The 20,207-nt window shown below is 41.5% G+C and overlaps 1 protein-coding gene across 1 annotated transcript in view; it reads left to right on the top strand.

The window, feature by feature from the left end:
- Nucleotides 1-20,207, top strand: part of adgrv1 (adhesion G protein-coupled receptor V1) — a 112,461-nt gene that overhangs the window by 30,941 nt on the left and 61,313 nt on the right. Inside the window, exons 23-57 of the mRNA XM_061728948.1 lie at nt 2,323-2,493; nt 3,210-3,390; nt 3,614-3,807; nt 3,943-4,072; nt 4,358-4,438; nt 4,836-4,975; nt 5,062-5,427; nt 5,567-5,810; nt 6,562-6,777; nt 6,863-7,078; nt 7,180-7,424; nt 7,518-7,699; nt 7,833-8,331; nt 9,322-9,631; nt 9,761-9,970; nt 11,846-11,976; nt 12,172-12,271; nt 12,379-12,558; nt 12,679-12,842; nt 13,372-13,459; nt 14,433-14,511; nt 14,603-14,741; nt 14,987-15,128; nt 15,501-15,766; nt 15,967-16,142; nt 16,294-16,421; nt 16,542-16,723; nt 16,813-16,959; nt 17,046-17,126; nt 17,221-17,485; nt 18,142-18,264; nt 18,908-19,130; nt 19,233-19,437; nt 19,549-19,695; nt 19,848-20,103. Coding sequence (XP_061584932.1) covers nt 2,323-2,493; nt 3,210-3,390; nt 3,614-3,807; nt 3,943-4,072; nt 4,358-4,438; nt 4,836-4,975; nt 5,062-5,427; nt 5,567-5,810; nt 6,562-6,777; nt 6,863-7,078; nt 7,180-7,424; nt 7,518-7,699; nt 7,833-8,331; nt 9,322-9,631; nt 9,761-9,970; nt 11,846-11,976; nt 12,172-12,271; nt 12,379-12,558; nt 12,679-12,842; nt 13,372-13,459; nt 14,433-14,511; nt 14,603-14,741; nt 14,987-15,128; nt 15,501-15,766; nt 15,967-16,142; nt 16,294-16,421; nt 16,542-16,723; nt 16,813-16,959; nt 17,046-17,126; nt 17,221-17,485; nt 18,142-18,264; nt 18,908-19,130; nt 19,233-19,437; nt 19,549-19,695; nt 19,848-20,103 — 6,607 coding nt within the window. The remainder of the gene's footprint in view (nt 1-2,322; nt 2,494-3,209; nt 3,391-3,613; nt 3,808-3,942; nt 4,073-4,357; nt 4,439-4,835; nt 4,976-5,061; nt 5,428-5,566; nt 5,811-6,561; nt 6,778-6,862; nt 7,079-7,179; nt 7,425-7,517; nt 7,700-7,832; nt 8,332-9,321; nt 9,632-9,760; nt 9,971-11,845; nt 11,977-12,171; nt 12,272-12,378; nt 12,559-12,678; nt 12,843-13,371; nt 13,460-14,432; nt 14,512-14,602; nt 14,742-14,986; nt 15,129-15,500; nt 15,767-15,966; nt 16,143-16,293; nt 16,422-16,541; nt 16,724-16,812; nt 16,960-17,045; nt 17,127-17,220; nt 17,486-18,141; nt 18,265-18,907; nt 19,131-19,232; nt 19,438-19,548; nt 19,696-19,847; nt 20,104-20,207) is intronic.

The raw sequence follows: 20,207 nt of genomic DNA on the forward strand, positions 1-20,207 counted from the left end.
GAGGATTTGTACTTTACTTGAGTATTAGATTTCTTTGGTTCTTATTATTCTTACTTGAATACATTTCCAAGACTAATATTTTTACTTTTACTCGAGTAAATTTCTAGGAAGGCTGAAAAGTACTCGTTACTTTCAGGTCTGCTCTTTTTTCTTCTTCCCTAAAATCCTATTGGACACAAGCTGTTTTTGTCAAAGGAGGAGACCTATCACAGTGCACGCTCTCCACTGGGATGTACGTAAAGCGGAAATACGTCAAGCCTCCTCAAAACGATACCGCCAAAGTAGCCTGCGTTTGTCAAGACAGAGCCGCAACAATGGCTACATTATTGAGTTATTGAAAGCAGAGATGTAGTTTTTTGTAAAGCAGTGGTCTTTGAGGGGGATCCAGACTTAGTTGGATGGTGCAGGTTCATTTGGTTTCAGTTCATGATTGTTAATAAACTCTGCATCATCTGCTGTCCTCTTATGATCCCATTCATTTGATTTGTTTTTGGTGTTTCTGCAGGTTTTATATAACATTGTGGTTCTAAAAGCAGCACATCAGTGCAGCTGGTTTCAAAGAGTTAATTCTCAGAAACAAGAGTTAAAAGATCCTTAAATTAATTTAGAAAAAATATAGTAATTTACTGATGTGGAAAAAAAGAAATTAAGTACCTTTTAAAAGCAAGTACTTTTCTACTCTTACTCGAGTAATATTTTGACTGAGCTACTTTTACTTGTAACGGAGTAAATTTTGACCAGTAGTATTTGTACTCTTACTCAAGTACTGGGGTCGAGTACTCTGTCCACCTCTGATCGTGGTATATTGTATCTTTGGAGCATTAGTAAATATATTAAAGTGAATGAACTAAAATGCCACTTATATGCAATATCCCTTTGAAAGCTTCTTCCATCCTTTTTATCCCAAATATTCAAGCTCATTTATGTGACGGGGAGTGTCAGCCATCAGGGATATTTTCCAAAAGTCACTCCTGGACTTTTTTGTCTGTATTTTCCTACCAGTATCTTTACTGCTAGTGTCTTATTGCTGAGAAATCACCAAAGTCACTCAGCATGACACTCCCATCCCCATGTTTGATTGCAGGAATGGTATATTTGTAGGTAGGGATGACATGGTGAGGCCTTTCCTCCTTACATAGAATTACAGTTTGATTGACACAACTTTGTCTTTTTGGCTTGGTTTACTGTGAGAAGCTGTGTGACCTTTTCATTATGCCATGTTAATTTGATTTGGCAAAAGGTTTAAACTCAGTGACTTTGTAAAGGCAACTCAGTGATCACTAAAAGAAGTCTAACCTTCAGTCTACAGCAGTCGCAACTCTCTCAGTTTGGAGAGTAAGAAGGGGACTCTGGTGGGGAGCGAGGCTAAAAGTTACTCAGACTGAGGGATGTAGCTGAGCTAAAAAACTAAAACTTCATTAAAAAAAAGGCAAATGCTACACCGTGGACCTTTACAGCACACCATATTTGCATCCGGCAGTAAGGGTTAGAGGTTCATGGTATAATACGATGAGGAAATTAATGGAAACCCTTTCCACATTGTTGTAGCCTACAAACTGAAGCTGGTGAGGAATTTGAGTTTTAAGACCAGGGGTGAGCTTGGAAGATAAGAGATATCGGAAGGCATGTAAGCGACAAATCCCTCTTGCTGCTTATGAATATCTATAAATGAGTTGCAGTAATGGGAGAGAACCAGGGAGGAAAGCGAGCATAAACACTGTCAGGCAGATTTTTACGAAAAACAACAAAACCCTTTCATGTCACAATAAATGGTTTGAAAAGTCATCTTTAAATAAGCCTGCATCCACATGCCCATGTCAGTAGTATTGTCAGTTGTGTCATCACACACTGTTTATACTGTGAAGATATGCACAGAGACAAATGTAATGTAAACCCATTGGTTTGTCAGTCCCTGTCATGCTGCATATTTTATAAGTCTTTATGCTTGGCTGCCAGGAGAGCATGATCTCCCTATTTAGTTGGATCAGATGAGTGGGCTCATGTTGGGCATCTCAGGTAGGCCGACAGCTGGTGAAGCAGCAGCAGGTCTGTCGCTGCGGCATTCCTATGGAAGTGGAGCTGAAGTTCCATCACTAGAAATGGGAGATCCTGCTTCTTATTACCATGATCATGGCAGATGGCAGGGCTGGGAAAGGCATTCCTTCGGAGGTGTAGGATCTCCTTTATTTTAGAGAGACACAGGCACAACGACTATCAAGTACTTCCTCTCTTCTCTCTCATATAAAAGTGATCATGTCTGTATCTCCACTGGGTTAATAACTGTTAATTATTATCCTTGTTGTTCGTTTGTGTGTGTAATAGACCAGTGAAGAGGGCTCAACCGTCTCTTGTGTGATTGAACGTATGCGTGGATCACTGGATCAGGTCTATGTCAACTACACTGTGACCCAACTGGACAGTGACGGACCAGCTCATGAAGATTTCGTTAGTGCATCTGGAGCTGTGCTTTTCATGCCTGGACAGCGCTCTGAGGTTTGTGCGTGTGTGAGGAGAGTCTTTAATCTCCTGAAGAAAGACATCCTTAACCCACCGTGTCCTAAGACTTGATTTAAAAAACTGTTTTAAAACCCCAGGGTTTCCAGGAAAAACCTGGAGCTGCCCCCTAGCCTTTGAGTTTTCAGTCTCAGTCTACTTTTAGAGGTTAAACCTACTGCTTTTATTGAAATTGATTGCATTTTCCCTCCATGTTTATCAATATTTCCTAATTTATAATCGTTATTTTGTCTTAAATCAAATATTGAAAGATAAAAGCAAGTTTCTGCTGCATCAGATAATAATAGATAGATAGATAGAATATATCCAGGATGAGTGAACTGTGCACAAACAAGTGTGGAGGAGGAAGTGGACACCATATTTAAAAACAACCATTTTAATTTCAAACAACTTCTGTTGTCCACTGTAATCTCTTACGGTCATCCAGATGGTACGGTTCCTGGATAAACAGCCCCTCCTAGTGGTTGATTGAAGATAACAACCATGATAAAATGACAGGCGTCTGCAGGATCTTATACTTATAGCATGCAACACGTACCATAAACATATTACTGCTATTTGTCAAAAAAAGAAAGAAAAAGTAGTCCTTAAGAAAGAAAGAAAAACTATTCTTAAACAACTTCAGTTAAAGGCTGGAGTATGTTTTGTTTCTCTCGGGTATAGTAACACAAATGTTTGCCAAATCTTTCCTTCAGGTCCTGAACCTGTTAGTGTTGGATGATAACCTCCCGGAGCTTGCAGAGTCCTTTCTGGTTACGCTGGTGTCAGCAGAGTCCGGTGATGGGAAACCAGGATCCACCCCCACCAGCGGGGCAAGCATCGACCCCACTAACTCTGTAAACACTGTCACTGTCACAGCGAGTGACCATCCCTATGGTACTCTTTAAAAAAATAAAATAAAAACTACTCCTGTTATCTAAGTATTGCTGTATAATTCTTTTCTAAGAAGTAGCTTATTTAGTGAAATATAAGTAGTTTTCTCACTCTCTCTTTCTCCGATATTTGTTCATTTCTTTCCGCTCCTCCTTTCCATACCTCTCACTCTTTTCGTATTACACTCCACCCTGATTTTCACCACTGGAAAAACACATCCATTCAGGCTTGCTGGAGTTTCATCCCAGCCCCCTAGGAGAGGGTTTGATCTCTCCGACATTAGAACCCGCCCACATCACGGTTAAAGAGGAGGATGGTCAGATCCGTCTACCAGTTGTCAGGGCCCAAGGCCTTTTGGGAAGGATCCTGGTCGGATACAGGACAACCCCCTTTACAGCATCCAGCCCTGAAGACTATGAGGTTAGTGTGTGCAAACTGTGCCTTCTCACTGAAACGTGGACACTGATGATGTATTGATACAGAAACAAACCAAGGAAGAGAAGATAGAGTCTAATTGTTTCCCTGGATTTACATTTCTTTATTTTGGACTGCCAGGACTCAGAGGGAATGTTGGATTTTCTTCAAGGGGAGAGGTTAAAGTTCATTAGTGTGACCATCGTTGACAATGCTGTCCCTGAGCTCGATAAGATCTTTAGAGTGGAGCTGTACAATGCTGATGGTGGAGGTGAGGATCTTTTTTTGTTCTCACATATTTTGAAGCTCCCGTCTGTTCCACATATCAGTAGGCTTAAAAAAAACCTGACCTTTTAGATGTTAATGGATTTACATTTTATTTTGCGCCACTTCCTTTGTGTTTCCTTTTTATTTGCTGTGCTCCTGTGTGCTTCCCAATGCCTACATGTGTGACTACCAACGAACACCTCTTCCTACTTACCCTCCCATTTCTATTCCTCCTGTGTGATTTAAACCTGGTGTGAAATCCCCTTGATCCTCCTGTGTGATCCCTCAGTGGATCATTTTCTGCGTAGTGAAGGGAGTGGTACTGGGGAGACTGATTATGATTTCCTCCCTCCATCCCATCACCACCACGGTAAGTGCAGCCCTCCTTCACTTCCTAAACTGCCACTTTTCCCAACTCCTTAATTCCCACACTTTCTTTTTGATGCATGGACACACGCATTTTTCTGCAGATGTGTGTGCTCATGCACATGTGTTTTCTTGCGTGGTATTTACATTCACAGGGACAAATGGGAGAAGCACTTGACATGAACTTGCTCGAGTCACACGCTCTTAATCATTGCATAGTTTTATTTACTGTTTAGAACAGATGTATTATTGTTACTTTTGAGCTACTTCTGTACCATATACATTATATTTCCATCTTGCCTTCTTTGAGCAGTGGGTACTGTTCATTCTGATTTAAAGTGAATCTGTAACATTAAAGTGCATTATTTATAAGTGACACACATCTGAAATTTTCCATGCAGCCAGCCTGGGAGTTGCATCTCGCATCACAGTCACCATCGCTGCATCTGATGATGCTCACGGAGTGTTTCAATTCAATCCCAAATCTCTGTCTGTAAATGGGACAGAACCTGAAGATGGACACAGCTTTGCTGTCCTGCAGGTTGGTGAAAAATGCATGTTTGTAAAATGAGGTAATACCTAGTTGTTGTTGATCATGGAGCTATGCTCTCTTTGGTTCACCTACAGGTGGATCGGTCCTTTGGTGATCTCTCCAGTGTGACTGTGTTTTGGGAAACGGATCCCAGTTCCGAGGGAGAGCTCATCAGTAGGTTCGGGAACATCACCTTTGGTCTCGGGCAGATGTCAGAGAACATCATTATCAATGTGGCCCAAGATGAAATCCCAGAGTTGGACAAGAGTTTCACTGTGTCCCTGGTTAATGTTTCACATGGTCGTCTGGGAGCCAACACATCTGCTACTCTGACAGTTCTCGCCAGTGATGATCCTTATGGGGTGTTTGTATTTGCCAATGCAACAAGATCGGTTCGGCTTCCTGAGGCTGATGCAACCGTCTCCCTCACCATCCTGCGACAGAAAGGTTTGATGGGTCAGGTGTGTTCAATAACACAAGATTTACAATCAGACTAACTCACACAACTAAATTCATTTTATCCAACTGAATTAAAAGAATGGTAGATGCTCAAATTTGATGGATGGATATCAAAATTTTCCCCAATTTCAATTCATGTAGGTACGTGTCACGTATGGGACACTGAATGAGGCTGACCCGGAGCCTTACAGGACCCCCGGGGTAGGACGAGCCACTGAGGGGCGGGACTTTGTATCCCTCCTGGATTCTGTGGTGTTCTTGGCCAATCAGAGTGAAGCTAACATCACACTTGGAGTGCTGGATGACGACGACCCAGAAAGGGATGAGTCAGTGTTTGTGAAGCTGATCAGCGTTCATCTCATCCAAGGAGAGCAGGAGAGACTCGGTGAGATACTGAAACTCCAACTAAGTGCAAGATTTTATATGAATAGAAATTAAAATACCGTATTTATAGGCATTATAAGGCGCACTAAATATATGGTAAAATACCATACTATAGTGGCTGGGGTTGAGTTACGTATCTACCTGATGGAGCTGCGCTACAGGAAATGCTACAAAATCCTACAGCAAATGCAAAAAAAAAACAAGAAAAAAAGTACTGTATGTCAAACTTTATTAACAAAATAAAAACCAGCTTTGCTCCGTCTCGTCAAAGTCGCCATTCAAATCAAATCAAATCAAACTTTATTTGTATAGCACTTCTCAATGCTCACTTCTCTAATGCAACACAAAGTGCTTAACATAAAACAAATAAACATAAAACTTATTAATGCCCCCCCCCCCCCTCCCCATCCCCGCAGACACAAGCACACTACAATTCACCTAGGTTATACACACAGACACACACACAGACACTATGCGAGTCAGCGTCGCTGCTGTTGTCTTGAACGTCTGTGACGATTCCTGACGTTTTTAGCGCCATTACTTTGGCGACACCAACTACATTACCCACAATCCCCCTGACTACAGTAACAGAAATTACCGTAATGATCATATATAAGGCGCACTGCATTATAAGGCACACTGCCGGTTTTAGAGAAAATTAAAGGCTTTTAGGTGCGCCTTATAGTACGGAAAATACGGTACACAATAAAATACATTTCACTCAAAATATATCCTCTTTCTGTTCTTTGCAGTCACAAATTCCCCCTCCCTGGGCCCCAGGACCGAAACTGTAGCCCAAGTGATAGTGGAGGCCAGCGACGATGCTTTTGGAGTCCTGCAGCTGTCTGCCTTTGCTGTCAGCGTCGCTGAACACTACGTCGGGCCCATAATAAATGTTACGCGTGTAGGAGGGATTTTTGCTGATGTATCAGTCAAGTTCAGAGCTGTGCCTTTGACCGCCAGAGTTAGTAAGTGTTCACGGCATGGAATGCAAATTACAAATGAATCTGTGATCAAAGTCGTGTATATAATTACTTCTGTGTAACTTTATAGGTGAAGACTACAGTGTAGCCTCAACTGATGTGGTCCTCTTAGAGGGGGAATCCAGTAAATCTGTACCCGTCTATGTTATTAATGATGTGGTGCCTGAGCTGGAGGAGACCTTTCTCATTGAGCTCATCAATCAAACGACCGGAGGAGCTCTCCTGGGAGAGCTCACGCGTGCCATCATCACCATACTGCCTTCTGATGACCCTTTTGGTGCCTTTGGTGAGTATGCATCATCCACAATCTTTTTCCAAAGTTTCCTACAATTTTGTACTTTTATTCGTTGTCTAGAAAGTCACTCTCATTACTTAATATCTACCCAGTTTTCCAGGCTGTACCAGTTACAGTTGAGGAGCCAGACTCCAACTCCGTTGAGGTCACATTGCCAATTGTGCGTAATGCGGGTACTATTGGCACGGTAGCGGTCGAATGGCAGGCTACTGTTGATGGTAAACTAGCAGCAGCGGATGTCAGACCCACATCAGGAGAAGTGATATTTGCTCCTGGAGAGACCATGAAGATCCTGCGAGTGGAGATTTTAGCTGACGATGTACCTGAAATGACTGAGGTATGGGGGGAATGCCAGAAAATCATCCTTTCACTCTTTTTATAACCAATATTTTTTTGTTTTAATATTCTTTTAACTTCTTGACTTTTGCAGATTATTAAGATGGAACTAACTGGTACCAGTAATGGAGGAAGCTTGGGAGCTGATACGTCTGTTAACATAATAGTGCCTGCTAATGATAACCCACATGGAACGGTTTACTTTGAACAGTCTGTTTATCGTGTTCAGGAGCCCCTGGAGGGAGTTTATAAAGCAAATATCACCATCCGTAGGAGGTAATATTGATATTTTTTCAACGTTTTTTTTTTAAGGTCATATTTTTGTTGTATTACACTTGTTTACACCAACTCACTTCAAATTCCTTTTTCCTATTCTCTTTTCCCCGTCATTCCCATTGCTTTATAACAGAGGTGGTCACTTTGGCCACTTGAAGATCCTGTACAGCACCTCAGAGATTGACATTGTTGGCTTGGCTCAAGCTGACAGCCAGGACCTGTTGATGTACTATAACCCTCCAAAGCCCGGTGCTCTGGCCACCGCCCCTCTTATGACTGTTAACATCACTGGTCAGAAAGAGCCTGTGGCTGCATGTGCTGCTGCTTGTCTGAGAGAGCGGGCCTGCCAGGCCTTCTCTCTGTCAGACGGTGAGACCGCACCATCCTGCACGTGGGGGACATCAGGGGCTGACCAACTCACCTCCAAATCTCAGGTTTTAACTTATTTAAAAAACGTCACAGCAGCTGCTGTCTTGTTCAGCACCCAGGCTGTGGCAGGGAGTGATTACATCTCCATGACTGCTCAAAGTGCCTACATGGATGACGGGTCAGAGGTCGCCAACCTCACAGCCCTAATCTTAACTGATGAATTCCCTGAAATGGACGAGAGCTTCTGCATACAAATGTTAAAGGTAACACAAACCTTTGAAGACACAAACCAATGCAGTAATGGAAAATGGAAAATTATAGTGTCATTTCAACAAGTTTAACAAATAAGGACAATGAAAAAAATCTTCTGGTCCTAACAAGGTCAGACAAGAAAACAACCTGAGATGAACAAATACAATACATAATGCACCATGTCAGTATTTAGGGAGAAGAAACTAAACCTAAATCCAGAAACAGTTTGCACAAAACAGCAACAATAACTTTAACTTTTTATGACGTTATCATTCTTTTACATAATATGGATGAATTTTGGTTTTGTCTTTATAACATTGCTACAGGACACTCGGGTTTGCAGACCTTTGTTTATGCACAGCTCGTTTAATGTCCCACCAGAGCAGTATATTCAGACTGAAGTAACCCCTTGATACTTTTCTGTCTCTCACATCATTTTAGGGATTTGCTGATGTGCTTGGGATTATTGTCTTGTACCATATTCAACACTTTTTTACACAGAGGAGTTCTAACTCAGCAACTCTGCAAACTGTCCGAATCCTGTGACTGCAAAACAAGCACAAACCACAATCCCTCCAACCTCTACTTTTACAGACTTTTTTCTAACTTTACCATTGTCCGCATTAATACGTAGCACCTTTTTGTTGGTCTGAGATGAATGCTGCTGCAGACCAAGAGTTATTTTCAGAAGTGCTGCTTTTGATCTCTTAATCAGGTGCATCTAGTTGGCATTACCTAGCTACAGAGAGGGTGATTTTCTTTTTTCATATATATCACTTCTTCATGAATGAATACTGGCACAACTGAATAAGTGATTTAGATTTTATGACCTCATAAAGACCAGAGGATTCTTTTTAAAACCATGTCCTAGTGCATAAAAAGTGTTTTTGATTCATGACATTTTTGTTTTCATTTGTTTTAATTAATAAGTTATTTAAGCAGTAGATTATTTTTGCAGAATTTTTCTAACAAAAAAATGTTTTATCCTGTGTCGTTTGAAGGTAGAATTGGTCAATTTGACTGTGCCTCAGAAGAACCTGCCATCGATTGGTCAGCCGGACAAAGCTGTTGTCACTATAGGAATAAATGGAGACGCATTCGGCGTATTTTTGATCTACAGCCTCAGTCCTAACACCACCAATGAGGGGCTCTATCTCGAGACTCGAGAAGACCCTGCAGTCGTGGTGCCGTTGGTTATAGAGAGGAGAGGAGGAAATCTGGGTACTGTCTCTGTTGAGTGGAGATTTGTTGGAGGAAAGGCCACGCCAGATGTTGACTTCACCGGAACTGGAGGAACTCTCATATTTGATGGTATGCACATAGTTTTCACTTCACTGTTCAACAATAATTATTGACCCAATATTTCCTGAGGTTCTATCAACATAACATTTGTATGTGCACTAACCACTGATGATTGTACTTTTTCCTCCTCTGCCACAGGAGATCTGAAGAAGACAATAGAGATAGTCATTAGAGATGATTCTGAACCAGAAGACAACGAGAGTCTCGTGATTGGTCTTGTTAACACGGCTGGAGGAAGTCGAATCCTGCCCAGTTCAGACTCTGTCACTATCGTGATACTGGCTAACGATAATGTGGCTGGGATAGTAGGATTCAGTTCAGCGTCACGTTCTGTCATTGCCAGGGAAGGTAGATGCTATTTCTGTGTTTACTAGAGTTAGACCTACAGTACATGACTGAAAATTCATTAGATTATGTCTATATTGCATAAAATAAAGATTTTATTCATCACATCAAGTCTGTAATTCTTCAGAAACAGAGCAGTTCTTAAGACAGATGATTTAGTTAGTTAGTTAGTTAGTTAGTTAGTTAGTTAGTTAGTTTGTAACACAACCGTCCCATCACTGGAGACTGCAGTTTCTGATAAGAATATCAATATGAAACTCTGGATGCAGCAACGGGTGGTCTGATTCATACACATATTGGCCGGGTTTCCCAGATCCAACCTCTCTTAAGGATTTAAGAGAGGTTCAAAGAAGGTTTGAACTAAGAGAGAACCCTAAGATACGGGTGTTTCCCAGATGACTTCTTAACACCGTCCTTTAGTTTCGCTCTTTCAGAAGCTCTTTGGAGCAGCTGTCCGGTTCTGAAACCAAATGAATCGATGCCAGGCAAATCGATCACCGATCACTATCAGCGCATTTTCACACGCAGCACTGCTGCCTAACGCACTAATTCACTGCTGCCTGTGCGTTATAATACAAAATTAAGATGATAAATATAATTCAATTACCCTTTTTCATCCAAACGGTGCGTTACTCCGATATTTCTGGCTACAGTGAGGCTTTTTTTCCCCACACGCAGAAACCGGGAGGAAACGGGGTGGGCGTGTGTGTGCGTTCAAAAACATGAGCCAAGAGAAGGCGAGTTTCGCAAATCGCAACGTGGAATTACAGCAATCCCTGGTTTTTCGCAGGGGTTATGTTCCAAAAAGAACCCGTGATAAGTGAAATTCTTTTTACAATTATAGAGGGCTTCAGATTGCAGAGATCATCCCCGCCACGCACGTATTCCTCCTCTTCTGAATGATGCGGCATCCCGACTCGCGCTGTATACAGCGCGAGTCGGCAGGTGGGTTTTTTCAAGAGAAGAAAATAGTTATGGGTCGTTGTCTTCGCTCTTTTTTCTTCTGGGCAAAAAGATTCTTTAATATAAACCGACACCATTGATTATATTTGAGACTGTAATGAACGATTCATCAAAGGATCTCGTTCTTCAGCTGCTGCTTCCCTGTCATCACACATATGCGCTCGGGCTCGGGCAGGAGGATCGGTGTCACGGCTGCCTGACAGCCCGGTCCGACAGCACGTCCAGGGGATTGAAGTGCTGACGCACGAATGCGTTCATAAAAACAGTTCTGCTTCGCGCACGGCGATGCGGTTGATTTGCAGCGAGAACATGCTGTATAGCAGCCAAATTATCAAATAAATGATATTCATGATGATCGTTTTATTTGTGCGTAAAGCATAAAGCATATACAGGAACACACTTGTTATTCCTTATTTTTCTTTTTTTTCCCCCTTTGCTGTCACCAATAAATGCTAAACAATATAAATCTAAAGTATAAAATAGATCAAAATTTGTGCGGGGTGCATTGTTTTAATATCTCATTGCTTGGTGTAATATTGATTTGCCTGACGCGGCTGGATCTGTGAGTCTTTGTTCACTAAGATGGTTGTAAAGACTGGGTCAGCAGCATCTTTCATTTCCTTCTTAATGAAAGAGATACTTAAGCTAAGAGCGACTCTGGGAAACGCGATTTTCTTTCACAGGCTCCTTAAGAAGGTTTGAAAGAAGTCTTTCGCTGTTAAGAACTACTTAACTGATCTGGGAAACCCGGCCATTAACAGTTGACATGTGTTGGAAAATACACATTAGGCCCTCAAAATACCTGAATACCTGAATAAAGGTTTTATGTTGCATGCATTTGTCTTTCTGGAAATTGGCCTTTTACTATTCCCTTTGTAACTCTTTAATCTGGCCATGTTTTATTTCCTGTTTCAGGCGAGAGGCTGTCCTTACTGGTGTTGCGAACAGCTCCAGGTGTGGGAAATGTTACAGTGGACTGGACGGTGCAAGGGCCCCTTGCACAACGAACTTTCAGTCAAACTTCAGGAACACTTTTCTTCTCTGAGGTAAATAACAGATTGGTAATTCGTTTATTGTTGCATTGTCATTACAATGTATAGAAATACATTATTTCCTACTAATCCACATGTTGTTCCTTAAAGAAAGTGGTTGAATGTCTCAGCCAGAAAGCTTAAAAATTCAAATCAAACACAGTAGACTAAAGTGGTGTGATTGATTTTACGTCTCATTGTGCTTTACAGGGAGAACTAAATGACACCATTGTCCTGCAGCTTCTTGATGATGCCACACCAGAGGACAAAGATGAATACAGAGTTTTATTGTCCAACATAAAAACCTTTGGTAAAAAAAAATAGATAAATAAATAAAGCGCTAACCGTGTGGAAGTCACAAATAAATTTGAATAGCTTTAATCACTAGTGACTGATATTCCTGTGTCTTCCATACAGGTGTTGTGGTCACAGGCCATGCCGCGCTGGATCTTCAAGACAGTGAGGCTGTGCTTACTGTGGACACCAGCGATGAGCCCTATGGGCTGCTGAGTGTTGCGCCATCGTCACTTAAGGTGACCACAGAGGAGCGGAACCAAGTTATAAACATTTACATCAACAGAGAGTTTGGATCCTCAGGTCTGTAGTCCAAGCATGCCGGCAGAAGGGGTTGGCTTTAATGAATTAACTCCATTCCATGTCATCACATTTGTAATCCGTGCCTTGTAACTGGTATTATTCCTAAATATTTGTATCCAGGAATGGTGAATATCACGTATGACATTACAAGAGGCTCAATACAAAACCTGTCTACGGTGGAGGGAGGTCTCGCTGAGCCGGGTCAAGACTTCATCTCAGGCACTGGTACTGTCGTCCTTCAGGATGGGCAGACCTCCGTTGCCATCCCTGTCACCATACTGGAGGTAAAGACTGGCTCCTTTTTTTTTTTTTTTTTTTTTAACTTTTTATTTAGTATTTTCAGCTTATACAACAAACAGACAAACAACAAAAAAAACAGACAAAAACATGGGGGCTCCTATATAGATGATGTTATGTCATGAGAATGTCCAATCAGCTCAAGTGACCTGTTTAACTGAAAGCGTCCTCTATTCCTCCAATAAATGCATCCCATTTCGCCCATTTCCTGTGGAAGGTCGCTCCTTTGGACCTCAAACAGAAAGTCATCTTCTCCATAGCATATATTTCTTTAACTCTGTCCATCCATTGATTAAGACCTGGGGTCTCAGGTTTATACCAGTTCTTGGTGATTGTCTTTTGGCTCCTTTTTAATCCAAATTGTGACAAGCGTATTTAGATTGTGACATGATTTATTTTTTACAGTCTTGCTTTTATTTTGTACTAACTTTATACATTATTAGCTTGAGCGATATGTCAAAAACTGATCTGGACTATTGATTTGAAAGCGGAATTTAACGTTTTTTGTGTTGACAGGATGACATTCCAGAGCTGCAGGAATTCTTCTTGGTCAATATAACATCAGCGGTGCTCATCACAACCCTCGCTACTGATCCTCAGCTAGGTATGGATGATGTAAGCAACATCTATCCTACAGTTGTTGCTGAGTTTCATGTATCTTTCTTTTGGCCAGTATAGACAGAGTTGGCAAATTACATCTGAATTTCTGGAAGGATTTCCATCATTGTTTTAATGTGCTTATTTAGCTTTTTCTGAAATATTGTACCAATTTTGTGGCCTGTATAATGTTATGAAATCCCTGTTCTTCTTTTCTGTCTAAAAATGTTCATCATTTGCTCTGTTTGATGAGCAGAGGTTGTGTATTGCACATTACCAGGTAAAATACACATTATCACAGTGCACAAACTATTTTTCTATATGGTACAATGTTCTACGATATTTTCTCCTCTCAGAATTCTCCATGAACAAGCTTGTAGTTGCAGTGCTGCTCCTTCTCCTGTAGAATCCAAACCACAGTCCAATTTATGAATGAGCAGCTTTTAGAAAGTGATGAGTTGACAGAATACAAGAGAGCCGCGCTCAGAGGTTCCCAGAATACTATGAGCCCATTGCCTGGACACAAACAGCCAACACATGGCCATTCTTTTGGCAGCAGTCATTATGTGGCTTGGACGTAGAGATTGATGCCTTCTATGATTGAAGAAGCCTGGGGATTTGGTGGCAGCGACTAGCACTGAGTGGTGAGCAGAGAGAAAGCCAAACTAAACCCGTAACTGGCCTCCCAATGTCTTGGCCACAGAGTGAATGGGAGAAGACTATTCAAGGGGTCGTAAATCAGTCCAGCCAAAAGACTTGGCTGCTCAGCTCAGCCTTCCAGACCTCTTACAGGAGACGCCTCCTAGTTGTAATCCTTTGCTCTAATGACAGAAGTTAGAGCCCCTTGCACAACGTGCACTTACTGCTTGCTCTTTAGTTACACCTTGAGCAAAGTTTAACTGAATACTATAGTTACTATTAACAACTGACAGTCTGAAGCTCATCACACATTTCCTCTTTGCATGCGGTTCTTTCCCCAGACACCCAAGATTTGGTTGCAGAAGTCAGCATTGCTGCTAATGATGGAATTAGAGGGGTGATTGAATGGACAAATACCATGTAAGAAAAACATCAATTAATACTTTTTTTATTACTATGCATACATTCTCTTTTTAAGATGTTTCTATCCCAAATGTGCTCTGCTTTCCAGGTTTGAGGTGAATGAATCAATAGGAGCACTGACTCTAGTGGCCTACAGGAATAAGGGGACGTATGGAAATGTCTCTCTTTACTTCTATGCTCAGAACTTGGAAGCTCAACAGGGATTGGACTACAATACCAGTGAAACGGTTAGACACACACACTGTTCAATAAGTACATGCAAAATCAGTGGCATTGCAAGTCAATATCCTCTTATAGAAAAGTACCCCTCATGTATTATGTCATTTGAATAAAGGATGAAAGATGTTTTGGGATCTAAAACAAGTTCTGTTGCCCCTGAGTTAGACATTCGTGCACCTGATCCCCTGTAGGTTTTCACAAATTTGAAATAGTATGATTTTTTCTCCAAATTTAAAGCTCTCTGTTCACTTAGGTGCTCCATTTTGTTGATGGCGAAAGGCATAAGTTTGTAGAAGTTCAGATCATCGATGATGCCATTCCCGAAGGAGCTGAGAGATTCCAGCTCATCCTGTCTGAGCCCTCGGCTGGGCTGGAGCTGGGCAGCAATACCACAGGTACACAGGAAATATAGTCTGTAGCACCCAACTAACTCTGCTGAGCTTGTGATTTATATGACATCAGATACAGCAGGTGTCAATTCAATTCAATTTTATTTTTTTTATTTATATAGCGTCTAATACAACAGATGTTGTCAGGGAGCTGGTTGTGTATAACTATTTGATTCACTGCACTTTTTGCAGCAGAATAAGACATAAGGCATCATATTCATGGTTACTGCACTTATTTGTGTTATTTCAGAGCTGCGTAAATAAATAAATAAAGCATTTCTATAAGTGCTGTATGACATTATTTATACTTGATGACTGTAGTAAACGACACACTATTAAATTATACATTTTCTATGCTTCTTTTCTCTATTCTTAAAGCAACTGTGAACATCTTGGCTAATGATGATGGACATGGTGTCATCTCATTTAACGGCAGCGATCACTTCCTGTTGAGAGAGCCCACCTCTGTGTCAGAGCTGAGTGCCAGTGCGGCCAGCCTGTATGTGGTTCGGAATCCCGCGGCAGGAACATTTGGCAGCGTGTCTGTTCAGTTTACCATCACAGATGCCAACGGCAGCCTTGCAGAGGGTGATCTGATGCCAATGCAAGGGTTTTTGGTACTAGAGGAGGGTGTCAGACATAAGGTAAGCGAGTAAGGGACTTTCTTAGCAAGCATCAAGAAAATGCATCTGAAAAAGATATATATTTGCTACGGATTCATTTTTCTTTTTTGGCACTTGAATGTTTTACTGCAGTACTTAGTAATAGTTTAGAGATTAGCATTTACAGTTTTGTGTTAGAAATGGCATGTGTATTTTCTGATTTGCCGCCCGTGTTGTTTCAGATGCTGGAGATCAGAGCTGTTCTCGATGCTGTACCTGAGGGGAACGAAACCTTCACAGTGACCCTGTCCAACCCAACTGGAGGTGCACGGCTTGGTGACCAACTCCAAATTCTCATCACCGTCCTAGAAAACCTGGCTCCTTCTGGGTTGTTTCGAATTGGACCTACCCTCAACAGGTCTTGAAACAGTTCCATCAGAAATGTCTGAACATTTGAACGTCATCAATGTTTGTAGTATGTGATATCAAAAGCGCAACATGTGTCCCTTTTGAAATGCCAAAGCAAATCATGTTTGAATATTGTTATTTGTTGTGTGTTTTCTGTTTAGAACCAGCGCTAGAATATACGCTGATGAAGGTGGCACAGCGGTCTTCCTCACTGTGTCTCGCAGTGGTGGTCTGGAGTCAGCTGTCAGTGTGGAGTGGGAGATGCAGTCTCACACAGCAGTTGCCTCTGGTCAGATTAACAAACATTAAATCACCCTAACCTCCTGAAATCTCCTAAAATGCTTCTTTTTCTTCTGTTGATCCTTTATTTTTATTTTATTTTAATAAGTGTCATTTACCTTTTCTTTAGAGGGTCCGCTCCCAGTGATGGGCTTGTACCAAAGTTTTGAGGAAAACCCCACATCTGCTTGGTGCTCCATTCCCAAAGAGCTTTCCTTCCTGGCCATGAGGCTGGATAAGAGGCCAATGGTTGGATCCTCCCACACCCTGGCTACTCTGTATCGATGGCAAGGTGTTTTTGTACCAGTAGAGGTAATAACATTCTACCTGTAAAATCGAGCTGCAACTGCAATCTCCAGTCCATTATCAGTGCTGAGACATCTGTGATTTTGTTGCTACAGACTGTTCAGATTCAGGACCCGACCTCGTGCACTGGGTTTGCAGTGAATGGCTCGATCTACATAGGCATAACTCATGGCGGCCCTCCCTTCTTCCCTGCAACTAACCTCAGCATCTTCAAACTGCACAAGGACCTCAACATTACACTGGCAAGTATAAATCCAATTTAAGTTATTGATGTATTTCTTTAAATCACTGCAACACTTTAACTTGTACAATGATCTGATTTCCTCAGGAACAAACCTTAGGGGTTGAAACTTTGGATGTGAAACACTTCTTCACTGAAGGCAGAGATTATCTGATAGCATCAAGCCAGGTGCTGTTATTGCTGTAATTTAAGATGAAAAAATTAAATAATTCTATTGTCTTAATTATGCACATACAACATTTTTATTTCTTTCATTCTCCAGATTTTTGTTTGGATCGGCGGCTCCTTTACACTCCACCAAACTCTTAACTTCAAGCAGGACATCCTCAGTGTAACTCCATTCACTCGTGCGGATGTTCCCTACCTGTTGGTTTGCATTGACAGTCATACTGAGAGCTGCCATATACTTCAATGGACCAATGGAGGATTTCAGAATTGGCAGCATCTCCCGCTTACTGGCAGAGCTAGGCAGGTGGAGGCCATCAACACAAGAACTGAGGATACTCTCCTGATGATTGCTACTGAAGGTGATCTACCTTTCTGTGATGATGTACTTCTTTTTCAAAACTTTAAATAGCCAGTTCATTTGTGTGGATGAACTATTGGTTCAATTAAAGCCACTAAATCTGACATGAATATCCCTGCATTGTGTGACCATAGCCTAGAATGGTTGTGAAGATCACTTAATAGTATGCAAAAGTATGCAAAAAAGACAGTTTTCTGCAGTAATAAGAAGCTTTTTTCTCTGGCATTACTCTCAGTGTACTTTGTAGTGGATTGTGTGGTGACTACAAGTTGGTTAGAATATTACAAACAACGTAATGTATTGTACCCTAGAAGGCAAACAGAAATTTTGTTTGTTACTAAAAAAAAAAACATTTTGCTATTTAGTTTAATCTGGGATGGAAAAATTTAAATTTTTGACAAGGTTTTATATTTGTATGACATGAGTGTATTTTAAGGAGATCTAAGTTTTCTGAGTTTGCAAAAAAGAGAAGTTTTTAGTTCACAGCTGTTGTGGGTTTATGGAAAAGGCCTTAGTGTGGACTACACCAGAGCCACAAAGGTGGTAATTTGTCAGTTTTGGGAGTATCAGTCAAGCAAGTGGTTACATAAACATGATATTCTAGTGTGAAAGAAGTCTCTGACTGAGTGTGTTTGTGCGCCTGTCCTTTTTCGGCAGGTCTCTCTCCATCCTGTGAGGTGTTACGGTGGAGCTCTGGACGGCCTTCACCACAGCTTTCTCAGTCCATTCCTCACCAAGGCCTCACCTCTGTTCACTCCTTCACTGCTCCTTCGGGGATCAGTAAGCACAAATACCATGAATTGCTTTGTTTCGCAAGTTATTATCTTCTACGCGCTCGTCATTCAGACTCTTAGCTTTAGCAGCTATATTTTTTGGAAAACAATTGATACCTTATTAAAATGGCAAATAGCTTTATATTTTCATTACCATAGAAAGAGCTATATGAGATATTTGCTAGCCATCTAGGATGTAGGCATCCATGTTAACTTGTCAATGGCCAAGAAGACTTTATGTCAAGACTTTATAATAATAACATCAGCTGACTCATGTAAGATTTAAAACAAAATATACATTCCGATTTGAAACAGTTGAGCACTGAAAAAGTCAAAAAACAAAACACTAATGCAACAAAGATTAAATCATCAAAATAGCAGCAGATTATGGATTGGTCAGGAAATGGTCTCTGGCATAAAAATATAAATACAGCAGAAAGCTGTGGGCTCAGATTCAGCCAAACGCATCAAACTCTTTGTATGACATTCAATCAGTCGAGATGGAGAGAAGAGTTTGAAACATTCAACCAAACCAACAAAAAACCTTCCACTTTGAAGAGGTCAGATATCCTGACTTCCATCACTTGACTTCCATTAGTGATACTTTACCAATTTTAGCTGTTTGTGTTTCTGTTTTTTCACTCTCATAGCTTACGTCCTGCTAGCTGGAACAAATGGTTCGTCACTCTACTCCTGGAGACCTGACGTAAACCTGTTCTCCGTGATTCTGACGGCCCCTCCAGCCAGCAGCTTCCTATCCCTCAAGGTCCCCTCGTTCAACACCACAAAGATCCTCCTGGCCTCCTCTGAGGAGGATAGCTCCACTGTTTATGAATTCACTTCCATCTCCAATCAGTCTGATTTCATACCCAGGTAACGAATGTCGAAGATAAATCAGTGGCAATGACAAAGCAAATCATTCTCAATGTCTGTCAGTCTAAATAAAGGATATTTTCTTTATTTCTACATATTCAGTTTTGGGGAGTTGTACTTCGCTCCAGGCGACAGTGAGCTGGAGATAGCAGTGAACATCGTAGATGATGACATCCCTGAGTTGGAGGAATACTTCCAGGTCTGCCTGAAGAATCCAAAAGGAGGGGCTGAAATTGGGTTTGGTGGTCAGGTGACAGTTATCATCTCCACCAACGATGAGGCCCACGGAGTCATCGGCTTTGCTCAGGTGAGCAGATAATCCGTGTTACAGTCATTGTGTTAAGGGCTGTGTTCTTCATTCACCATTTCCTGAATAATTAATAAGTATTAAGATAAGTGTTTGCTTGTTTCCTTTCAGAATTCACTATATGTGGAGGTCGAAGAGTTGGAGCAAAATAATCAGATTTCTTTCACTGTCGAGAGGAAACAAGGGACTTTTGGCAGACTGACTGTTCACTGGGCTGCTAATGGCAGTTTGGCAGACATTTACCCCACTTCAGGAGTAGTGAGTAATCCCCAACACCATATCCAACTTCAGACTTGTTTCAGGGAACAACATGCTTTTACTGCTTTTCAAAATAAACAGTGTTAGAAAGTGTAACATCCAAACGTGGGTGAGAGTAAAAGTTTTTTGTTTGTTTGCTTTTTTCATCGCAGGTAACATTCTCAGATGGCCAAACATCAGCCATTATTTCATTGGCTGTGATCGCAGATAGTTTCCCAGAGCTCCGGGAGAGTGTCACGATCACCCTCCTGGACGTCACCACCGTGGGCCTTCAAGACCTACGACACGCTGCAACTGTTGACAAGCAGAGAGCTCGGGCTCTGCTCACCATCTTACCCAACGGCTCTCCCTACGGTGTGATCGGATGGCATCTGGACTCTCAGTTTACTCTCACACAAGAACCACAGAGTAAGAATTTCATAGGATAGAAATTAATGATGTGCAGTTGTTGTATGTGCTTTTTGTGCTGATCGCAGTGCAAAGAAGTCTAATATACTGCAGATGTGTAAGTG

Source organism: Cololabis saira, chromosome 9 (assembly GCF_033807715.1).
Source record: "Cololabis saira isolate AMF1-May2022 chromosome 9, fColSai1.1, whole genome shotgun sequence".
Classification (NCBI taxonomy): Eukaryota; Metazoa; Chordata; class Actinopteri; order Beloniformes; family Belonidae; genus Cololabis; species Cololabis saira.